We start from the raw sequence: 20,448 nt of genomic DNA, 5'->3' as shown, positions 1-20,448 counted from the left end.
CATGATCGCCTGGACAAACATACAGTAAACTTTCAATTGGGGACAGAAATACGATACTCAAGTCAGATTATCATTGTGGAAATAAGACGACTTTAAAAAGAGGGACAATAATAGAGCTGGCCATAACATGTTTGCTTTCTTTTTGGTTTACACTGCAGATCGCTGTCTTGTTCAATTGGTCTTTCATTATTATATGATACAATAGACAATTTATCTTCACATTTTCTTTTAACGCATAATCATTAAGCTAAAGGCATGTTTGTCTGTGTGAAGAGTATATAGTACCCACCTGTCATGTACTATTTTTAAGATAGATTGATAGTGTCTGACCGTTGCAAAGATGAGCAGATAGCGTGAAGAAGAGATTTGTTTGTTTTGGAGGGTCTCAAGGAACTGGTAACACTCCCGGACCCTTTAAGTACCAGAAAGAAAGAGCTCAATTTTATCAATTAGAGATATCATCTGGCTGCCTTACACAAGTCCAAGGACTATTTTGTCCTAGAAATAAGTGGCTGCCTCATGTAGTAACAAAACAAGAAAAAATGATGGTCAGCCACTAAGGCTGGCCGCTATGGCAGGTGGCCTCCTTATACAAGTGGCCGTGAGCACAAGTTCGACTGTACTTATATATATTGTGAGATATAACAGTCCCCTTCTTTGTCTCTAATGGCTAACAATCAAATCATTTATATTAAAATAGAAAAAAATCAAAACATAAGTTTCTTTCATTTTTTCAAAAATAATAATTACCTTGTATTGAGAAGGAGAGACTGCATCATAATTAGGTGGTACCGGTGACAGAAATTTTGGACAGGCAAACTGGAAGGAGGTTTCAAATTCCGCCATATCACTGGACATAGGAAAAACATAAATAAATATAGTAAAATAATGGTCTTTAGTCAAACCTACTTGAAAGACCATCCATCTTCCTTAACCCACTTTTTTTTGGACTCTGTATTGGCAACTGTTTGTCCAACACAATGAAATAAGTAGCAGCAGTAGTCCTTCAGAGCCATTGGGCCCATGGAGCTGAAGTTTATCCCGGTTTCAATAGCATGAAATGAACAATAGCAATTGCTTGCTATCCTTAGGATATGATGCTAGTCTGTTGCAAAGTACTTTCCACCAAATCTAACAGACTCAGCTACCCATTCATTCCTGAGTGGACACGGGGGTCAGAAAAAATCTTGAATGCACCTAGGATCGATCTTGGTCCCTTTGTGCGTGACGAGAGTGCTCTACCAACAGAGCTATTGGGAACCCCATCACAATGAAAAAACAACCAGTAAATTTAATTGAAAAAAAAAAAAAAAAGACCTTTGGTCTTACTGCAATCATCAGAATAAAAATCTGAAAAGGTTGCATGAAACATTGCCAAAGCAGAAAAAAACTATAAAAACACAAGAAAAAAGCATCCCATAAAATGATTGGGGGGGGGGAAAGAGATTTTTTTTCTTGTACATTTCTTTCGGTTTTGTCGGACTCTGTTTCATATTAACCCTTTCATACTTTTATTTTACATCAGTGCCCACCCCCCAATTTGATCCTGTCATTAATCTTTGTCACCTGACAATTATGTCTGGACAATCTCTAATGTTCATCCCATTTCAATCCATTACTAATCTGTCACCCATAAGTTGTAGACTACTGACAATGTCATTTGATATGGCAAAAAAAAAGTTAAACATAACAAAACAATAATCATTGAGATGCAAACCAGTGGGATGTCTCAACCAAATCCCCTTTGTTTTAGATGCTAGCTAAATAGAGTACACCACTGCATGTGATAGAGTAACTGAAAGGTGTCATTTTATGTTACCTTATGAGAACTGAGATTGATATTTGACATAATGATAACCACAATATTAATTTTCTCTCCTATTAATTTTAGGTGTCTGAACACATATCAGAAATGTCTTACCCCTTTTGCATTTTATTCATCTTATCCTGGTATTTGTCCTTCAAGTGAGAGTGAACACTTTCATCAATCCTCATTGGGTGGAGCACCAGAGCCATGGCTAGCAGAGTATACATCTTGTCATTGATCTTGGTGATCTGGCTCATTCAAATGGGATGCAGAAAATCGAAGGGACCATAAAAATAATTTAATTTCACAATTATATAAATATATTTCCTTAGATCAAAGGCTTTCTATAGAATTAGGAAAGACAAACAGGGGTTGCCAGCAGTCAAATGTTTCGACATCTAATTGTATCATATTAGCCATTAGAGCCTTTATTATTGCAATATGGACCTAAAATAAACAAAACAATCTGAGACATAAACACTGAAAAAAAATAAAGAAAAAACATTCTATTCTGTGAAACTCGAAATGACACAAAATGGGAAACTGACATCACAGAGACAAACCAACATACTGGAAACCAAAAATGGGTTATTAAATTTGGAATCATAAGCTAGGATTGAAAATAATTTTCAGGGGAAGTTAAATGAAAGGCATTTAGAGATCTTTGTCGCAAGAGATGACAATAAGAACAATGTACAATAATGCATTCTATGTCTTATGTCTAACAAATCGATCTGAGTGTCAATGGACAAAAGAAAAATAAATTTAAATTCCCTCATAGATTGAGTTGCAGAACGTTGGAATTTTCCTACCCAATTACTATTGAAGAGATTTTAACTGTGATGGATCAAGGATGAGACGTAAACATAAACATTTTTGAAAATTATATATATATATAATGGATAAAATAACAAACAAGAACAGCTACAAAACACCCCTACCCACCATTTACTTTTTACTGATGAAATTATTGGCCGCTGAAAAGGACAAATGTCCAGCAGTCCAGGATCAGCAAAGGAAATAAACGCTAATACATACAAATTTTTATATAATAAAAAATGAGCACATCTTGAAGTTGAGAAGTATCAATCGCAGTTGTGTAAATCGTATACAACCCACCTGATCATAGAGCTGAGACCTATTCTGAAACATGGTCTTGGTACGTTGAATGTAGAGCAGAATATTGGACAGGGTTCTGATAGAGTCCTGGTAACGTCTCATCATCAAGTAAGAGAATCCCACATAGTAAAATGTGGTGATTTGACAAGCAGGTACTCTGGAGTACAAACTCTGGGGGAGAAGATTATGAAAAACACCCTGATTAGGCAAAAAAATAAATAAAGAAGGAACATCGAATGAGTTAAATAGGACATTTTAAAGGAAAAAGGGGAGGATCTTCATACGATTGTAATATGGAAAGCAGAAAAACAAATTTTTAAAAAAGTAAAATATTAAACAAACCCTGAGATATGCCTCCTTTTTGTTCCATTAAAATGTCTGGATCATTCTATAAACATAAATAATACTATTAACTTTAGTAAGATGAAATATAACACTCCAGGAGGTGATGCAATGTACATTAGGCCTAAAAAAAGAAAGATTGAGAGGGGAAAAAAGTGTACAATCCTGGTGCACAATGAAATACACTAAAAAAAGACAATGACAAAAAAAGAGAAAAGGGGCTGTTCCACATCATGTAAAATTACATTTCACAACAGATGTTGAGTGTTTAACTTGGTAATTTTAATTCAGTCATTTCCATTTTACTCTATATGGCCATTTTTCATGAAAGCATAATGCTTCAGAGAGTAAATACCTCTTTTTTTATCTAGTAAACCACATGAGAAAATATCAGGGGATCAGTGTATGTCATTTAGATTACATCAGAAAAATCAGAACCAAAATAATTGGTCGAAAAATTTGATTTGTTTTTTGTTACATGTTAGCTTTGGGCTTAGCTTGGAAAGGACCGTTAGCTTAATTTCAAATACTTGATATTTGCCTGTCAATGAAAAATATTCTTTTCCATAGCTTATTACGCAGTGTCGCATAAATTACATAAATTGTGCTTGATGACACTGGAAGCTGCGTATCTTCACTCCTGTTTGTGTTAAATGTTTACGCTGATTCTTTCGTTTATTTGGATTTTTTTTTTGTTTGTTTGTTGCTTTAGGTCTCTTCCAACACAATTGAGGTTATATGAGAGACCGCTGAAACAAAAAAAACAAGCAATCTAACAAAAATAGTACAAATGTAAATCAAAATCATAACCTAAATTATAAATAACCAAGAACAAACAGGCAGAAAAAAAATATCCCCTGTCAAAAATACAATCACAAAACCAAAGAAGCAGGATAGGCTAGTAAAGAGAAGAAGAAACGACATCACTATCGGATCATACACCCATGCGAACATCATAGGTATATGATTCAAGGGTGATGCGCCCATCCAACCACCCGCTTATTTGGATTAATTCTAAAAGAAGAAGAAGAAGAAGAAGAAGAAGAAGAAGAAGAAGAAGAAGAAGAAGAAGATGAAGAAGAAGAAGAAGAAGAAGAAGAAGAAGAAGAAGAAGAAGAAGAAGAAGAAGAAGAAGAAGAAGAAGAGGTGGTGCGGTCACATGAGAGCTTTCGACGAAGAATATATATTTCGAAGAAAAATAATTATTTCGCATTATTTCTTTCCCGTCTCACATCCGGACGGAACCAAAGAAATATAGAGACTGAGAAATAAGAACCGGAGATATGCATGTGTGTTGGTAGCAAAATAGAAAGAAACCTTCCGGTCCGTTTCGACACACTTCTGTGCGTGTGTTATTTACTGACTAGGTGTGTGTGTGTGTGTGTGTGTGAAGACGACTCACGCGAACTTCATGATCCATTCTCGCTGGCTGTTGTGGCACAGTAGTCAGGCAGTGAATACATGCACGTCAAGCGGAGCATGTAGGCGGCATGATAATATTATAGCTACCAGATAGACGGCAAATTTTGCTTTGTCTTGATGTGACAAATGAAAATTTAAAAAAATAAATCTTTAAGTCGGCCTTTTGAAACGAAATAAAATCTATTTTTTTCGAGGAACGAAATAAAAGTCGTTCATTTTCTTTTTTATTGGTTCTGTTCTTTGATGTTACGAATTTTATTTTTGCTACTATTTCTTTTTTTTTTTAAATATTAGCACTTAAGAGCAGAATCGTGCTGTCGGAAATCCGACAATAGACGGAAGATTTACAGGCCTGTAGTAGAGACTGAAGAATCAATATCAGAAAATAGACGACAATAGTTGACTCCCCTTGAATTGAGAAGCTTGAGCATCCTACTTCCATTATTATATACAGATTTAGAAAATTTTTATCAACATGATTTTAAACCAAAATTTGATCCTCTCCATGAAATGGCCCAAATGCAATAAACTAATTCTTAAACAGGTATCAATCACAGAACTATGACTACAGCACGTAGAACAACTTTCACACTTCTGACCAACCAGATCTCTATATTCTTGCTTATATGACCAGCCAGTGCGTATTATCTCATCAGCATCAAGCACAAGTGTACAAAAGGCTAGAAAGCACATGATTCCACTTTTTTTGCCATTCATTCCGTAGCTCTGATTACAATTATAGATTTGTCTTACAAGCATCGTTCACAAAAGGAGTCCCAAAAAAGAGTGCCATTTGGATTCAAATTAAAAAAGATGTTGGCCTACAAACAAGATAGAATCAAATGTGTGTGTGGTATCAACCCACTTTGTGGTAACTGGTACATAAAAAAAGTAGTCCTTCAGTGCCGGTACATAAAAAAAGTAGTCCTTCAGCACCAATAAGCCCATGTTTATCCTGGATTCTATGGCATGAAACGGACATTAGCAACAGCAATTGCTTGCCATCTTTTGGATAGGATGCTAGTCTATCTCAAAGTACTTTCCATCATATCTAACAGACCCAGCTACCCAATCATTGCGGGGTGGACAGAAAAAATGTTGACTGCACCTAGGGTCCTTCACGATCCCTTTGCGTGTGAAGCAAGTGCTCTACCAACTGAGCTATTGGGCCCCCTAACTGGCACATAGAGCCTTCATAAAAATTATAGTAAATAATCAATAGTTCAAAGGTCAGCCTTTTTCTGCAACATTCCAGTTAGAAAATTAAAGGATTATTTCTGACTAAAGACCTGGATTTGTCAAAATGGCAGCTACTTAAAACCTCATCATTTTTTTCATTTGCAATTTAGACCCGATTTAATCCTGAAATGATTATTATTATATATTTTTTAGAAATCTTTGAAGCTTCTATTATTTTATGACTTTGGGATGATCATAGATGCAAATTTATGATCAAGATGTCAAATTTACGACAAAACGACCTTGCTGAACACCCTGCTGTGTACAGTACAAATCAACACTTTATATATCATGAATGCAGGTTCATTCAACATTTTGAAAAAAAAAAAAGACCAAACGAGTCCATTCTTTTATATCTATACAATTCATATTTACAATGAGGCCCATCCAGACGGAGATCCTACCTCTGTGACATTTAAGGAATGGTAACGATTGCAATAGACACCAATCTAATGAAAGTCAATTTATGTCTGATCTAACATAGACTGAGCTTTTCAATCACTACTGGGCAGACAAGGGAGAATTTAGTTTTTTTTTTAAAAGGACCCCCTTAAATCTTAAAGTAATAAATTTTAATAGTAACAACCTTAAATATTAAAAAATTAATGAGAATATTATTGAAAAATCTAAACCACCTTCTTATTGAAGTCAATGTTTTCCAAAACTTTGAGGGACTGGTAGTAGTCTCCCAGCAAAGCATGAAGACGCAGTAGACCAACCAAACTGAAGTAACCCAGCATCTTGTATAAGGAGTGCTGTCCAAAATCACCAGCAACACTGTCGGGATCTCCTACAGATGGAAAATTAACTATTAGAGTAATGACTCATTACACCACTAAAATAAATAAATCACATTTTTTTTAAAACTAAAAGATAATGAAATAAATAAATAAATAATAATAAAAGAAGGAGAAAAAAAAAAATAAAAAGCGGGAGTTCTAACTTTATATGTGGAAGAAATCACTGTCTGATAAAATTCTCAAAAATCATCCTCGTAGCATAACAACAATTGCCGTGTATGTTTCTTTCTCAACCCTTCACTGTCACCTAATAATAATCAGCCATGACCGTCACAGTAATGAACACAACAACTTTTATATTGTTTATGCCCCCCCCCCCCCCCCCTTGTATTTATTTTCAGTTTTATATGTTGACAGTTCCCCTGAATTGAAAGTCACGAAACAATAATCTGTACTAATGCTGTGTTATCTATTTCACAGCAATTTTTACAATTCCAATAAATTGGTGACCTGTATAAGAAAATTTGATCTGAGTCAGCTAATGAGTATCATCTCAAGCTTTACTTTAAATACAAAAAAATTGTGAACAAGAAAAAGACACAAAAAGCGTGGATTGGATTATAATATCAAAGTTTTACTTTAAAAAAAAAATGGAAGTCAGAATTAACAGAAAATGATAAACAACAATATCTTGTAAAGATGGAAAAATATGAAACCAAAAATGCATTTAAAATTTACTCTAGTTTCCCAGAAACAATATACTGTAATATTCTTTACATCCGATCAACATATCAGCATGCAATCTTATTGTCTTTTGGATCTATATTATCAGAATTTTTTTTAAATATCAGAAAATGTTCACATATGCACCAAAACGAAACCCCCCAAACAAACAAAAACAACAAATAAAATGACAATACCTCCACTTGTGTAAACTTCAAGCTGTTTGTTTATGTTTGACTTTTCCACCAAAGAGTGCAACACATTCAGGACGCTGTGTACATTCCACATCTGGTAATAATTGTACCAATAAATATCATAATTTTGAATGAGTAATTATATAAAAATTGAAATAAACTGAAAAGCCAAGATATAACATAAATTAGAAAAGAATTATCCTCAAAAAAGTTACCAATTTTTAATAAAAGTGAAGACCTCTCACCTTCCAGTCAAGTGTGGCTTCTGATATCTTGAGACAAATCCTTTGAAGTGGGAAATATTACTGAAATTCGCTAACCAATATTGATGTCTACAATAAGAATCAAATGTATACAAATAGGGCTCAAAATAAGAGATAATAAAAGGGGATTTACACTAGGTCAAAGGCAGACTGCAAATGCAACCCTTTTATTTCCTCAATGTTTTGTATTTTATTTCATTTAATCATTTTGATTAGAACCAAAAATTAATGGGTTTAAATGGAGAATCGTCTGAAAATAAGAAAGTGAGTGGAAATGGCTTCGAAATTTAGCATAAAAGATATTTCAAGACTGGGGTTCTATATATAAAAATTTTAATAAACTGTTTTACAATAAATTTTTCAACAAACCTTGGGATTTGTCCTCAGTAGTTCAATCTCATCCTCACTCTTTTTGTTGCTCTTATTGCGGAAGATGGAGAAGGCTTGGAACTGTACAATATAAATCAAAAATTTTAAAAACCCAAAAAACTTGTACAAGTTTTCAAAACATTTCAAGACCATGAAAACTTAAATCGTTGGTAAATGCTAATTTGAGATTTTAAAACTATGAATTTTTTTTTGGACAAATCTGGGAAAATAACAAAGATATGATTTTCTGGAATAGTTAAACAGATAAAAGATTTGGAGGAAAAACTGGAAACTAGAAAAATCAAGAATGAGAATAAAAATCTGAAATTTTCCCATAAATTTAGGAAAATTGGCAGGTCTGCTCATGCCCTACAATTAAACATGATAACAACAACCCCCCCCCCCCCCCCCCAAGTAAAGTAAACACTGATGGGAATATCTGTCCAATAGTCATCTTAAAAGTTGAAAGTAGGCAGGAAACATATAGAAATTGAGTCGATTTTTAAACCATTTTTAAACAATGTCCTGACAATATCTATTTACACTTTTTCTTTTACTGAAAGTTAAAGAAATGAAAGGAATTGGGTGATTTTTTATTATTTACTAGATTTTTCTGAGGAGAGAACCAACATTAAAAATACTTGACATCCCAATATCTTTCCCATCTATTATCATACTGGTCATTATCTTAAATTAAATGGTGTTCATTTCGGAGAAAGAAAAAAAAATTAAAATTAGTCAACTAGATAGCCAACCCGTTGTAATGAAGGTCATAATTAAAATATAATAAACATGCTTGCTGACTGTCACTTCAAAAAGATTACAAGCCTGTTCTATATTTTATTTTAAACATTTGACAACTCCATAAAAACCCCCACCTGATAGATGAATTCATCAATGATATCCCACAGCCATTGATCCGGCAACTCCAAAGGGACAGGGCCTTCAGCATCTGTTATTCGATTGGATACAATTTATTTTAAAACGTATGATAATTCAACAATTTTAATTATTTCAAAAACTGTATATCAAGACATGGAGAAAAAAGAAAAAGGTTTTAAAAAGGTAGAAATTGTTTTCAAAGACAATCACAGCTCAACAAGTGGAGACTATAATTGCCACAAAAACAACCCCCCCCCCCCAAAAAAAAAAAAAAGCGATAGAAGACAGGACTACACATTACCTAATATTTGAAAGTGGTCTTCTAATATACAGACAAATGAGCAAACTTTCAAAAAAAAAAACAAAAACAAAAAAAAAAAAACCAAAAAAAAAAAAACTGAAATGTAAAACTCATAGACAACAAGAATACAAATAAATAAACAAACAAAAACTTACTTAAGATGTAGTTGAACAAGTTACAATAGTTGTAGTAGGACTCAAACCTCTGCTCCAATGTGGGACCTCCCTGTAATATAATATATCAACATGAAATAATCAATCCCACTTATTCAAAATCTCTTAAAAAAAAAAAAAAAAAAAAAAAAACAACCATGAGAGAACTTCTGATCCTAAACATGGGGACTATTGTCAATGTTATGTACATCAAACCAGGACAATATGAGTGGTAGCCCAGGAAAACCAGTCGGAATTTACAAACCAGCATTTTGTATAAATCGTTATTTATCATTGGTCGGAACTTGTATAGGTTCTGACTTTTCAGTGGAGTTGTATTGAGAAACATTTCATACTTCAAAGGGAATATTATGTTTTTATGAGAATAGCGTTAAAACATTTTTTTTCATGTGGACATGGATTTTTCCTGCAGTAAAAATCTATTGCTTTCAACCTTAAATCAAAACTTTCTCATTCTATAAATTTCTTAGTATACAAATCTAAAAGGCCAAAACTCAGCTCCAACTTCAACTCATGATGATGTTATTGAATTTTTTGAACAAAAATCAAAAAGGTAGGTACAATCACAAAATGTAATTATCTCATAGACTCATTGTCAAAAACAGTCATGGTCTTAAAGTAAAAAATAGATATTGTGAAATCTAAAATAACTTACTGTGACACGAGCATAGACATGGCGGAAATATAGCTCTTTATACAAAATGAGGAAACGCTTATCTGAGGATAAAGAAAAAGAAAATTAACATCCAAATGATAAAACATTCTATACTACACAGTGTCCAAATTGCGATACTTTAATACCGCGGCCTCCCCACAGCTCTACCGCGGTTAAGTGACGCCAGATGTGCCAGGTGATGACTCACCCAGTTTCGGCGAGAAAACGAACGGCGCGCTTGCTGGACATGTATGTTATAGTAATTGTATGCAATCAACAGTTGGGCATTCCCGTTAAATCAAAACATGCCATTGAAAGCATGTAGGGTGGAAACTGTTAGTAATGATGTATGGTTATGACATGACAAGTTTCATTAGTCTATGAATGATGGAATGATAGTTAGAACGAAACAAATGTAGGTCATTTTTTAAACTGATTATCATTAACACTTTTCAATTAAAGTGTCGATTACAAGACAATGAATCCGTGGACATCTGATTTTTTTGTTTTATATTACTCTTAAAACTATTACAATTATAACTCACCCTCAATTTCTCTTGCGAAGTTCATAGTTAATCCAAAAAATGCTCTTGAAGTAGTTATCTATATCCCATTACTGAATTTTTTGAAAGTCTGCATAGAGGCTTACTGAAGCTAGCTTCACAATAATCTTGGAATTGTCAATCTTATAAAATCTTACTTTATACAAAAAATTTTCAATAATCCAAATATGAAATTTTAAACATAATAGTTAACTTTATCAAAATGTGCGCATCAGTTTGTTTGTTTTATTTTAAAAGATAATAATTGAGAATTTCCCTTATTACTTTTTTTTTCGCTTTCTTTGGTGACTTTCCTTGGTTGCTTAGTCGTGGTGATGTATGGAGAATATTTGCTTCCATGATGAGCTTGATTTTTTTAGCGTCACTTTTAACACCACACATTCTTTTGTCCAATTTTCCTATGATTTGGTGACAGGCTTCAGTGCCTTGCTCTCCATGGAGCCCAAGACCAAACCCAAATCTGACCATGAATGGAACGCAATGGTGCTCCAGTATGTGTTGTTTTGGAATGATCATGTTTGTGAAGTGTGTTCTAAAAAAGTGGAGATAATTATCGATGTTTTCTTGTGTCTTGTGTAACTGGGTTCTGTCTACAGCACAGCGTCATATTTTCGACTCTGAGCGCTGAGTTCGAAAATATTTGGAAAGAATTGGCGTCATAGACGGGATTTGAAAAAACAACTGAAAAACACAAAAACGTGCTTGATCCTTAGTCGTACAGAAAGGGACAGACATAGATTCGAACTGGCGTACAAAAAAATTGAAAAGAAGTTATAATGCATTAGGATTTGAAACCCTCAGTTCAAGATCTGGCCCAATCTGCTCGAGTCTGGATGCGATTTTAGCCAGACACAAGATAACACCCCAAGCCTATCATAGTCGGGCCTTTGTCGGCAACCACTGTCACAAGTATTTGACTGCGGAAGTCAGAGGGGCCTTATTAGAAGCTGTTGTGGAAGAAACATGCAAACACACATGCAATTTATTAACAATTGACTTGGCTGGGGAAATCAAAGCTAAATTCACACAACTGAACACCCTATACCAAATTGTCCATGATAGCATTTCGCATTCCAAGCCTGTCACAGGCCCCCCTACCCACCTCCCCCCAGAACACATTGAGATAATACATTTGAGCACAAATGTGAATATTTAACATTTATCCCTAAATCGCTCATATCGCGAACTTATTCTAAAACTTATATTAAAGACAAAGACTTCAAAATAGGGAATCACGAAAAAAAATAAAACTTCATGGATCCATACCAGAGTTATTAATTAAATTAATCACATCACTCACATCAAATTTGATATCATTCCAAGAGCGATAAGCAGTCGTATTTTAACTAATATTATTTTCCAAGTTGAAAACCAAGAAACAGTAAAAATTACACAGAAACAAATCTGAACTTGGTGATAACATGAATAATGAAAATAAAATGAATCGTTCTGAAGGTTTGGTGGGGGGAAGGGGGCAAAAGAGGGATTTTCAAAGCAAAGAATTGCATCACAGTGATGCACCACACGCGCATGCCACGCCAACGTCCGGCTTGCATACCTATCGTGTCACAGTCAATTACGTTTTCCCCGAGAGCAAGGGTATCAGGTGATCAGCCTGATGTGAGGCGATTGAAGTAGCGCTCAGAGTCGAAAATATGACGCTGTGACTACAGTACTTTGAACAAAATATTGAAGGAAACAACAGTAAGCATGACATCAACCAACCAGAAGAGTACCTTTCTTTTAAAAAAGGGATGCAGAAATTGGACCACTTAATCTTTCTTTGAATTCAAACAAATATTCTGAGTGATTTCACGTTTTTATTTGGTCTTAGTGTATAATGAATTCATATGTAACTATTTCATCCAAAACCAAGAGCATAAATACCATTTCCGACAATTGGAGCAACAACTTCAGCCTCTGGCCAAGCACTGTTCTTGAAGAAACGATCTGTCAGTTTGTTGAACCTAAAATAATAAGAGAAATCGCAAAAAGATTAAATTAAATTAACTAAATTCATTATTCCATTGATTCCTATGAACAGAAAAAGAAATAATATAAAAAACACTGATGTGATGATACACAATTTAAATATAATTCATGAACAAACTTTTAATACTTAGTGATGAAATGTATCACTTATAAAAACCTTACAGTTTGTCAAAATAATGACATTTTTATAGAGGATAGATGACAATCATAATTCTTCACCAGATCAGCATGCGAGTTGAGAACATTTAATCACTTCCACCTCCAACTTTATTGTCCCCAAAAAAGTGGCAATTTTTCATTTGGTTACACATTTATAACAATACAATATTGATATAGACACACTCACACAAGATGCACACTAGTAACATAGTAGTTATCGTAAAAAAAATTTAAAAAAAAAATAAAAAAATTTAAAACAAAATTTAAAAAAAAACCCGCATACACAACAACCTTCCAAATATTTTCGTTACAATCCTTCACTTTCACCATTCCTCTATAACACCATTCACCATCTTCATCATACTCCATATTATATTATTCCTGTAACAAGCTATGAGAGGGAAAGCCTGTGGTCCTCCTCAATCTCTATCTATCTATCTCTCTCTGTTCTTTCACGCCTATGTCAGAAATAGTAATATCTTCATATTATATACATAACAATAACACGCAATTTTGTTATAGTAAAGTTACATGAAATGAGATAATGAGATTTGCACATCAAATTCCTCCCTCTTCCTTTCTAAGGGTAAGAATCTTATCCTTTCTCATCCCTCCCCCCCCCCCCCCCCCCCCCCCCCCCCCCTCTCTCTCTCTCTCATTAAGGTCATATCAGCACCAGTAAAAAAGGAAGAAAATGGGAAAGTAAAAAGTGCTAGAATTACAATTAAAGCACCCAGGAAAAGGAAAGACAAAAGGGGAATTGGTTCAAATAGGAAACAGATGTAGATTCCAAGAGCACACTATCAAAGTACTAAGTTTGAGATCACTAAAAGTCTCATCCAGACACAAGCACAGGTTCCCACTAAGAGGAATAAACTCAAATGTTTACAAATCATATATAATATGTATTCAAAACATAATACGGTGCATAACAGAAAGATGATTTACAAGGAAAAAAATATCATCTCCCAAAACTAACTATACATTTGACTGTTTCCCTCTCAGCCAGGGTATCAAGCCAGGGCCAGGACAAAAACCAAGTAATCTCATTCCAAGACAAAGACAGAAAGCAAGTTGGAAAACATGTAGGGGGATAGAAGACACAGTTAAGTACCTCCCTGCCCATGGAAATTAATAGAGAAGAATTTTAAAACTTCATGCTGAGGATACACCTACCTTGTAACATGCAGGGTTATGCCACTTTATAATGTGGGAAAATTTTAAAATTTTGGGACCAAGCTGATGGAAAAAGACTTTGGTGCTTTTAAGAGTTTCATTGCGTTTACGACACTATTAGGTCATTTCAGCACCGATAAAAAGGATAGTGATAGGGGGAAAGTTGACAACCTGAAGTTAAAAGCACCAAAGATAAAGAAAGACAAAGGGGACTGGTTCAAATAGGACAAATATCAACTCTCAAAAAAAAACAAAAAAAATAAAAATAAAAATAATAATAAAGAACTTATTCATTAAACTGCCTCTTTCTCAGTTAAGACTCTCTGCCAGGACCGGGGATAAATGAGCCATGCCAATCCAGAACAAAGACAAGAGCAACATGGAAAGGGATAACAGATAAAGGGGAACAGAAGACAGAGCAATAGTAACTTCTCTCCACCCACCTTAGGAGGTCAAAGATCCCATCCAGGAACAAAACTTTGTTCGGATGGTGCTTATTTTAAGATAACATTATCTATAGAGCAAATATTAATAAAGCTTTGTATCTCAGTTAAAGACAAAATAAAACAAAACTAAAAATACATGACAAAGACATTTTTCCTACCCATTTTCATACGAGTTCTGTATTTCCACAATATCCTGATGATTAACACATTTCTGGAAATGATGCAGGAAGTTTTTAATCACTTCAGGCACAATGTAACTATGGGATGTTGCATAACGCTCATACTCCATGTCTTGGCGAGGATCACCTATGTGAATTAAACAATACAAAATAAGAAAAAAAAATGTCCACGACAAAACAGCAAGATTGTCAAATAATTGGTTACAAGCCAGCTAAATCTTTGCCCAATAATAACAAATAAATTTACACTTCAGTTGCAAAGTTTTAATCAGTTAATAAATAATCAAATTAAAGACGATCAAGGACAAATTCTATCAACCAATGAGTGACCTCCTATTTTGTCATTCCTTATCTTCAACTGATCTGCAAAATTCTTTAAGTATAGAGCAACTAAGGGTCTGCGACCACTAGTGTTCACTCATCTAAATGTATAAGGTAAGAGTAACAGTGCTCCAAAATGATCCATAAATTTTTTAAAAAAATTAATTTTTTTGCTTGATACATGAATAAAGAAAAACAGTAAAAAAAAATTTTTTGTCAGAAAAATAATTTATTCTGCTTAATAGCAAATATCATCAGCTTGAGACACATTCCAGAATGTTTTCTAGTAAAATAAGTACATTCTTTGTCCTGTGCCATTTCTAATCTTTATAAAAGTATCCTTCCTTATCTAAGGAATAGGAGCTATAAAAGGACCACAACATGAACACTTATTTGTCTAAATTGTAAAAACTCAAAATATATGAGAATAAAACTTACCTGTATGAGCAGCATCATAATCTCCATAACTGTCATAGTATGGAATATACTGAAAGCAAAGGATAAAACATGTAAACTGGCTATAACTATAAATATCACAATTTATGACTATAACTAGTAATGAAACCAATATCTATATGTTTAAGTATCAAGACAAGTGATGAGTACGTTAGTGAAGGGTGGTAAATTGAGACAATATTTTTACACCTATGGGTAGTTGTACTGACACTAAAATTACAATGCTTGCTGATGGAAATGGTTGAACAGAGGCTGTTGTTATTCCCACACACCTGTTGATAAGTCTTGGTGTACTCAGAAATGTATGGGAAAAAAATGGCATAAATCTTATTCCCAGGGGATGTTTTTATTATGGAATAGAAACTATTTGTCTATTTTTATTTTCCAAACATTTTAAATTCCTAATTCGAACGAAATTTTAAAACTCTCGGGATCACCAGAATACTCTGGTTTCTTTTCCCCACTTGAAAATTACGTGCTCATTAAAGTCAATCATAATCGGAAAATGAATACAAATAAAATTTGAAAGTACCGTTATCCTGCGTTTGACCGTTTGAGCAGGATTTTTACAATTGCTTGCAACTTTTTTAAAAACAGGAAATTAATCTTTTGCAAAACATTTTTCTCCAGATCCAACAACCAGCTAGATACCCTATCAGCACTGGGTCAACCCAAAAAAAATTTTTTAAAAAGCATTTCTGCAACCAGTAATCAATACCCGTGACCACACCATTTGCCCAGGAATTGAGTGCTCTACAAAACCACCAGCTATCACACACTCAGGGGGCATAACAAATGTAAAAATTAGCAAAATATCGAAATCGAATTCAAGAAAATTAAATATCGATATAAGAAAACAACATCGGGCCCCTTTCCCGCAATGCTAAAATTAAAATGCAGTGTCTTAATACATCGTTATGCAATAAAGCTATTCTGACATTCTTAACCAATTTTGATGACATCACACAACATATTTCGATAATTTGACTTCAGCTTACTTAAAAGTTTTGATAACCACCAACCATCATCCATTCTCTCAGGAAGAAGAATTTACATGAATTCAGTTGTTTTACCAGAGACGACAATGGTTCTTTCATTATTTATGAACTTTGGTATATTTTGGTGAAAAGGCGGGTTTAACCCATTTTAACGAAACGGACAGAGGTTACAACTAAAATGAGACATTAACAAGATAATTACAGTTGCTGTATATTTTCTGGATAATTCTAGCCATCGCATTTAGAATTTATAAGATTATCATGTTTTTATTCATATGAGTAAAGTTCCTAACAGATTACCATAACAAAATACATCAAGAATTGAACTACCCACCCCTTCTTATATTACAAGTGACAATAGACAATCAGAAGAAGTAGATTCGCCTTGACCTTTTCAAAACAAGGTCAACCAAATAGTGTGAGCCTACATTGGATCAAGGAACTCGATAACCTCAGATGATTAAACGAATTATTTTAACTGGAATGCATGTCAGGAATGTGAATAGCTGGAATTTAGTTAGTTAATGGTAGAGAGCAGTTGGGGCTGCCTGAAGCCTGGGATCGTGAAAGAAAATGAGAATGATAATGGAGAGGCTTTGGATGGGAACAATACTAGGTACTTTGGTAAACGTCCATTTGGCCCTCCAGCAGGGAGCCGATAAATGGGCTAGTGGCTGTGACCCGATTTTTTGGACTTTTGAGTGATGGGTCTCAGAAAAAGTTCCATAGATTTTTTGTTTATGGATGGATTTTAATGATTGATGTCTTATTTTCTTCAGGAGAAATTACTCTATCGTTTGGTGTAGTTTATTTTAAAATCAATGACAATTTAGTATAACTTTTGATTATGGATATAATAGGGTATAATTTAGCTTTGGATAATTAAAAGATTAGAACTTGGTAAATCAAAATTTCATGCTGGCTCGTTTTTTTAACGTCTTAACTTTTATATAAAATTAAATTCAGGGCAAAGTTGTATACCGCATCAATGAAATTCGTTCCAGCAAAATCCTTACTCAAATATTAGCGGCCATTTTAGACCAGTTTTGAAATCCAAATGGTGGTTACTACCGGAAATGCAACACTTTTCAGGTCACAAAGTCCGTCAGTAAATAACAAAGGCAAATAGAAGACCATTTTTCAGCCTTTAAACTAACATAACTTTCCTTCTGCTTATCTGATTTTCACAATTTTGGTATCATTAGAATCGTGTTGAAAAGCACTTTAAAATGATATAGGTTTCATTGAGCTCAACCCAATTTGATTTTTTTACCAAAGTACCTAACAATACAGTACCGCAGTGGCTATTTTTACAGTCCCGTAAAGATGGTTCTCGGGGCTATTTTTACAGTCCCGTAAAGACGGTTCTCATGGCTATTTTTACGGCGTTGATGCGATTCTGTTCAATTATCCGCATAGTTATAGATTATCATCTTTTTGCAGTATCCACAAAACTTCACATATCATTTCTCCCGATATTTAGATGTACAGATCTAGAGGCGGTGAATGAAAGCAAAATTAATTTCATCTAACATATTTAGATCTAAAGCTGAAACTAAAATTAACAAACAATTAATGTAAAGTCAATTCTCTTAGCGATTTTTACGGTACTGTCATTTTTATTACATATAATTATACAATACGTAGACGTCTAACATTCAGGGTGCAGTCTTCTCACGTGAGAGTGGGTTTGAATCCAATTTCAGAAAAGAGGCCGTTCACAAACCGGACACATTTTGACCATAATTTTAGAACCCCCCCCCCCCCCCACCCACCTCCCAACCATATTGTTGACAAATGACTACCCCCCCCCCCCCCATGTGGATGTCCATGGTAAAAATGCACATTGCGAAACACCTCATGCTTAAATATTGTTCTTTTGAATAATATTTTTAAAAAAAAGAAAGTAAATAATGATGATGATTCTCTACCATGGGCGGTCATGATCCAAAAGAATAGAGGTGCCCAAGACTGATCCTCATTGGGGCGCCGAGGTGGAGAGGGCATTTTACTTTGGTCCTACCATCGCGTTGCTCCTACTCCTTTACCGATTGACCCAGTGTTTGTTCCGACCAGACAAGAGTGATCGCTGTATTGCTCCTCCCTTCCCAGTTAGGAGGTTGTTTTATTGTTCTCCGCCAAAGCGGTGTTCACCTTGTGGTCAGACCCCTCTGCCTAGGCTTTGAGGTACCACTAGGGAAAGAGATAGATAGAGAAAAAGAGAAAGGAAAAGAGAGAGAGAGAGAGAGAGAGAGAGAGAGAGAGAGAGAGAGAGAGAGAGAGAGAGAGAGAGAGAGAGAGAGAGAGAGAGAGAAAAAGAAAGAGATTGGGAAAGAATGAAAGAAAGAGAGAGAGAGAGAAAATGAGAGATAGGGAAAGAAAGAAAGAAAGAAAGGGATAGAGAAAGAATGAAAGAAGAGTGAGAGAGAGAGAAACAAAGAAAGAATGTAGAAAGACCGGGAGAGAGAGAGAGAGAGAGGAGAGAGAGAGAGAGAGAGAGAGAGAGAGGAGAGAGAGAAGAGAGAGAGAGAGAGAGAGAGAGAGAGAGAGAGAGAGAGAGAGAGAGAGAGAGAGAGAGAGAGAGAGAAAGAGATAGAAAAAGAAAGCGATTGGGAAAGAATGAAAGAAAGGAGAGAGAGAGAGAGAGAGAGAGAGAGAGAGAGAGAGAGAGAGAGAGAGAGAGAGAGAGAGAGAGAGAGAGAGAGAGAGAAAATGAGAGATAGGGAAAGAAAGAAAGAAAGAAAAGGATAGAGAAAGAATGAAAGAAAGAGTGAGAGAGAGAGAAACAAAGAAAGAATGTAGAAAGACCGGGAGAGAGAGAGAGAGAGAGAGAGAGAGAGAGAGAGAGAGAGAGGGGGGGAGAAATAGAGAAAGAAAGAGATTGGGAAAGGAAGAAAGAGGGAGAGAGATAGAAAAAAAGAGAAAGTAAAAAGAAGAGAGAGAAAGAGAAAGAAAGAAAGACAGAGAAAGAATGAAAGAAAGAGGGAGGGAGAGAGAGAGAGAGAGAGAGAGAGAGAGAGAGAGAGAGAGAGAGAGAGAGAGAGAGAGAGAGAGAGAGAGAGAGAGAGAGAGAGAGAGAGAGAGAGAGGCTGCTAACTAGCCGCACCTGAACGAAGTGAGTGAGAGTTTTAGAGCTAATGGCGTCTAATTAGGCACTTTGATAAAATTTTCAAACTCAAAATATCTTGATTTGACTCAGTCAGGGGGATGGGACTTGAAAAAACAAAAAAATTGATACCTTATTTGTTTCTCTACGACCTACGGTTCCAGAGTTATTTATATTTTTCTATTGAAATTTTTTGTCAATTTTACAGAGAGAATCTGTGATCTCACTGCTGCCTCAAAACCAGCATCTCGCGGCGATCGGGAAATTTTGAGTTTTACAGTCAACATGACCCACTTATTGTTTTCAGTAATTTTGTTTCAATTAAAAAATAAATGGCAAGTGTTAGGTATCATTTTAATGGTCAGAAAATAAGCTTTATTTTCATATAAATCATTTTTATGGATGGAAAGTATGGAAAAAATTAAGGATCAATGGAAAGGGGAAAAAATATGAAGTTTTTGTCCTAAAAAGTGGGGTTGATGGCGGAAAAAATAAAATAATGAGCGAGTGTATCAATTTTGATGAAATTTGGCAGAGATATTCTTCAATTAATTGTCTATCGATGTATGAAGTATAATTAAAATGTATCCATAATTTAAAAAGTTCTTATAATTCAAAAATTTATAAATTTTTATTACATAAGCTTTCTGAGAAATACAATCAGGAATTAAGAATGAAATACACCGTTAGAAAGCTTGTTTTGTGCCCTTTATAATGATACCAAAGTTAGTCACATAGGTTCACAAATAACGCCATGGTGACCAAAACAGTAAAGGGTCAAAAATAAAGTTCCAAAAAACGAGTTTCACCTTACAGTGAGCCT

The 20,448-nt window shown here is 34.6% G+C and overlaps 1 protein-coding gene across 1 annotated transcript in view; it reads right to left on the bottom strand.

The window, feature by feature from the left end:
- LOC144972578 (eukaryotic translation initiation factor 3 subunit L-like) overlaps positions 1-20,448 on the bottom strand; it is a 29,352-nt gene that overhangs the window by 8,044 nt on the left and 860 nt on the right. Inside the window, exons 2-13 of the mRNA XM_078913953.1 lie at positions 15,504-15,552; positions 14,724-14,871; positions 12,680-12,759; positions 10,230-10,291; positions 9,557-9,626; positions 9,097-9,170; positions 8,219-8,299; positions 7,590-7,680; positions 6,565-6,719; positions 2,927-3,097; positions 1,922-2,055; positions 751-850 (exon numbers count right to left, since the gene is read on the bottom strand). Coding sequence (XP_078770079.1) covers positions 751-850; positions 1,922-2,055; positions 2,927-3,097; positions 6,565-6,719; positions 7,590-7,680; positions 8,219-8,299; positions 9,097-9,170; positions 9,557-9,626; positions 10,230-10,291; positions 12,680-12,759; positions 14,724-14,871; positions 15,504-15,552 — 1,215 coding nt within the window. The remainder of the gene's footprint in view (positions 1-750; positions 851-1,921; positions 2,056-2,926; positions 3,098-6,564; positions 6,720-7,589; positions 7,681-8,218; positions 8,300-9,096; positions 9,171-9,556; positions 9,627-10,229; positions 10,292-12,679; positions 12,760-14,723; positions 14,872-15,503; positions 15,553-20,448) is intronic.

The sequence above is a fragment of the Berghia stephanieae genome, chromosome 5 (genome assembly GCF_034508935.2).
Source record: "Berghia stephanieae isolate SIO BIC M18660-M18661 chromosome 5, UCSD_Bste_1.3, whole genome shotgun sequence".
NCBI lineage: Eukaryota > Metazoa > Mollusca > Gastropoda > Nudibranchia > Aeolidiidae > Berghia > Berghia stephanieae.
Note: the sequence above shows the minus strand (reverse complement) of the source record. Positions and strands in the feature narration are given on the sequence as shown.